Source organism: Macadamia integrifolia, unplaced genomic scaffold, assembly GCF_013358625.1.
Source record: "Macadamia integrifolia cultivar HAES 741 unplaced genomic scaffold, SCU_Mint_v3 scaffold69, whole genome shotgun sequence".
NCBI lineage: Eukaryota > Viridiplantae > Streptophyta > Magnoliopsida > Proteales > Proteaceae > Macadamia > Macadamia integrifolia.
In genome coordinates, this window is record NW_024870513.1 from 209,509 (window position 1) to 213,284 (window position 3,776).

At 36.8% G+C, this 3,776-nt stretch overlaps 1 protein-coding gene across 1 annotated transcript in view; it reads right to left on the bottom strand.

Annotated features, from left to right (window-relative positions):
* Positions 1-3,776, bottom strand: part of LOC122069679 (50S ribosomal protein L13, chloroplastic) — a 6,855-nt gene that overhangs the window by 1,854 nt on the left and 1,225 nt on the right. The window contains exon 2 of the mRNA XM_042633744.1: positions 2,444-2,629. Within this exon, the coding sequence (XP_042489678.1) occupies positions 2,444-2,629 (186 nt within the window). The remainder of the gene's footprint in view (positions 1-2,443; positions 2,630-3,776) is intronic.

Genomic DNA, 3,776 nt, shown 5'->3' on the forward strand with positions numbered 1-3,776 from the left:
CCCCCCCCCAAAAAAAAAAAAATTCTTCATGGTAGGTATTAGTTGGATCCAAACTAGAAGAAAGGCGGCAGCACAATGTCAAGAAAAAAGATCAACAGGCTTGAACCCAAATAAAATTTTGAGTTTTGAGATAGGAAGACTGTTAATAATGTACACCACAGGCTAAGCGGCGTTTTTGGTGTTTATTCATTGTTGATGGGATTCCGTGTAATGATACTACTTAAGTCTGTCCTTAAGTCTGTCCTTTACTGTAATTTTACCCTATTTAGTGTGGAGGGTCACAGTTAGGTATTCTATTTCTACTGTGAGCTTCTTCTGCTTTCTGTTGTCTTCTCTCTTTATTATCATCTTCTTCCTTTTATGTTACATGTGTATGCGCTGAATTCTTATTCTTGAAATTGTCACATGTTATCAGAGCAATAAGGAATCAGTAGGTACTGTGATCCTGTCTTTCAATCTTGGAGATCCTCTTAGGGTTGTCTTCTTCCCGTGGTTTGCAACAACCAATACTGCCCAAGTGCAATGAAACCCTAGTTGTGATAAAATCAAAATTAGGGTTTCTGAGGTTGAAGTTGTTCAAGCTTCACAGTGGAATGAAGATTAGAATGAATAGATTAGAATTACATACATGCGCAAGGTTCTCTCCCTGGCCATCTGTGCAAATAATTTTTTCTCTCCTGCGGTACAGTTTAGTGTTGGTGCTATGATCTGTTCTTCTTCCTGCACTATGAGTGGTGATATTCTTCTATATGGGAGACTGGCTGATGGTGATTTTACTCTCAGACCTAGTTATCTGTAGTTTCTGAGAATCCTAATTCTAAAGGGTGATTTTCAAGAAGTTATCTTCTCCATGTCGGATTGCTGTGATATTTTGCAGAAAAATTCTCTCGATACTGCTGGAGTGCCCCAAATTTCATCTTTATCACATCACTCTAGCTCCCTGCGATTTTGAGGGAGTTCCTTCTCTGCGCAGTGAGTGTATTCACATCCTGAAGTTCGGGTTATTTTACCTCTACTTTGGTTTTCTGATTCTCAGTTAGATTTCATATAATTCTGATGTTGGTTGGATGCTGTGATCCTTGTTCTACTGTGTGATTTGAGGATTGAATTGTGGGTGATATTTTGTGATTTGGCTTTTCCCTATGTTTTTTTGTTGCTGGAATTTTATCTTTATGTTCCAATGGCTGACTCAAGGCCTGCTTTGGACTCAAATCAATGCTATTAAGCTGGAGCATCTAATTATTTCTCATGGGCCCAAGCTAAAAAAATTCTACATTAATGCAAAAGGAAAATTGAAATATCTATTTATTATGATTGTCCTCTCTTTCAGATTGATAAGAATAAAATGGTTTTCTCTATGGTGATTAATTAGAGGAAGTATATATGGAGCAACCTCTTGGGAATGTTGCTCAAGAGGAGAAGGAGCAGAAAATTTGTCACCTTTGTAAAGCAATCTATGGTTTGAAACATAGATTGATGAAAAAATGTTATCTCTCTCTTATCATCTCATATTCTTCCTTTTTAATTACACGTGCAAGTGCTGATTTCTTATTCTTGATATTGTTACAACAACTCAGCCTTATCCCAACTAAATAGGGTCGGCTACATGGATCCTTGCCCTCCAATCAGCTTTATTCGACATCATACTTGATAAAAGGCCTATGCTATGCATGTCTTTCGTCACCACTTCTCCAAAGGTCATTTTAGGTCCGTCCCTAGCTCTTTTAGTTCCTTCAATCTGAATCAAAAACACTCTTATGTACTGGAGCATCCAAAGGCCTCCGTTGAGCATGACCATGCCCCCTCAAACAACTTTCTCTTAGCTTATTATGTATCAAAGCTACTCTTAAATCGGCTCTATGATCATTCGTTACTTTATCCTTCCTAGTTTTACCACTCATCCATCTCAACATCCTCATCTCTGCTACATTGAGTTTATCTACATGTTGCTTCTTGAGATTGTTATATAGGCCTAAAAAAAATATGATATCATGGTCATCATAAGAGAAGATGCAATTTTATTGCGGGATTTCCATTATAAAATATTATGAAGTAAGAAGGTAACAGTTGGTTCCAAGACGAAAAACAGAACAAGAATTGCAATAGCCTATGCAGAGATAGAAATGGAAAGAGGAGAGGAAGGAAAAGTAGATACTAGGGAGGGACTACAATCTGCAAAGAACTCAGATTAACAATGGAAATAAATTTTGAAGTTTATATTCACTTTAAACACGAAACAACAAACTAATGTTAAACAATAATAGATAAATAAAATAAAGAAAACAGAAAAGGACAAATCCAGCAATACCAACAACCTGGAAATAACAAAGTCTGGTGACAAACTAGAAATCACAAGTATAACTTTGGAAGGTAGACAATATTTATGGCAATAGGATGACTACAAGAAAAATAGTTGATTGGCACTTCCACTGAAAACACATACCACAATAACAAATGCCCCCATGTCCACACTGGGGGTATATGTTGCCAGATTCTTTCCACGGATATAAATTGCAATTGTCGATGCCAGTCTGCCCAAAATTTTGTCAGTAGCATCAACAATATACCAAGGTTTTTCCGTGTTTACATGATCTTCAGCTTTTGGGTACCATGTAGTATTCCAAACATCCTGAGGAAACAATTCAGAGATTGTTAAGAGAAAATAATGTTAAACAAGACAGGGTTGGGAGCAATGATGAATTTGTCATGCAGCATTGTAAGTGAAAACATGAATAGAAAATCTTGTGTCAGATTTACTGTCAAACTGTTAGGACAATATTAGAGAGAAGAGATTACTGGTGACATTCCATCTGGCAAGGAGATTAGGATGAATATCCAAAATTTTAGAACAACATAGGGCTTAGACTCAACCCACAATCCTGAATGTAAAAGTTTCAAAATTCCAGAGTAGTACGCATTGGCTTGTGCAAGCATTACGTGCCATAAACACCCACAGCTGAATGCACACTATGATGAATCTTAAGCATATGTCACTAAGTTTGTATGAAATTTATCAATGACAGGCTATCTCATTCTGATCTGACAAAGGATCTGGTTGTAAAAAGTAAGCTTTGGCAATTTTAACTGAAGAAAACACCACTTGGCTAGAATAACAAGATAGCAATCTAGTAGCTAACCCCAAATAACTAGCTCAACAAAGATATGATGATGAAGCAGCTCAGGCTAAGTCCTGCACCAGCCAGACTGAGATACAAAATTAGTCAAGAGTGTAATTAGTTTGATGCATTGTGACCCATTTGCACTATTTCAAATCCCCCATTAGTCATCGTCCTTGATTCCCCTATCCCCTCCTTGAAAGCAAAACAGACAGTTACAAGTACACAATCATCCTAGTAAGGTTCCAGCGCCAGCAGCTATATAGGAATCTTCAGAGACCATGAAGGTATAGTATTCTGTGGTATTCTTATGTCCTACTATGTTTTTAATCCTTGTACTTTAGCTATTTATTCGCAATAAAATGCATTGTAATCTATTCCAATTAAGAAAAAAAAATTATCATTCTAGTATGGCTAACTTACAAGTAAAAGGCGAGTGGACGTGCTTGGAGAACTGGACTACTTGGAAACAAAGAACACCCATCATTTTCTTTGACCCACTGCCTCCTTTAGTGATCAACAATTCAGTTTCAATGAGTAACCTTTTAATTAATTTTCATATTGGTCTTAATGAAGCTCTACACTGAATACACAAGAAAGGGGCAACACCATAAAATGACGTACACAGGATTTAAGGCTGCTCTTTTTCTTTTTTTTTTT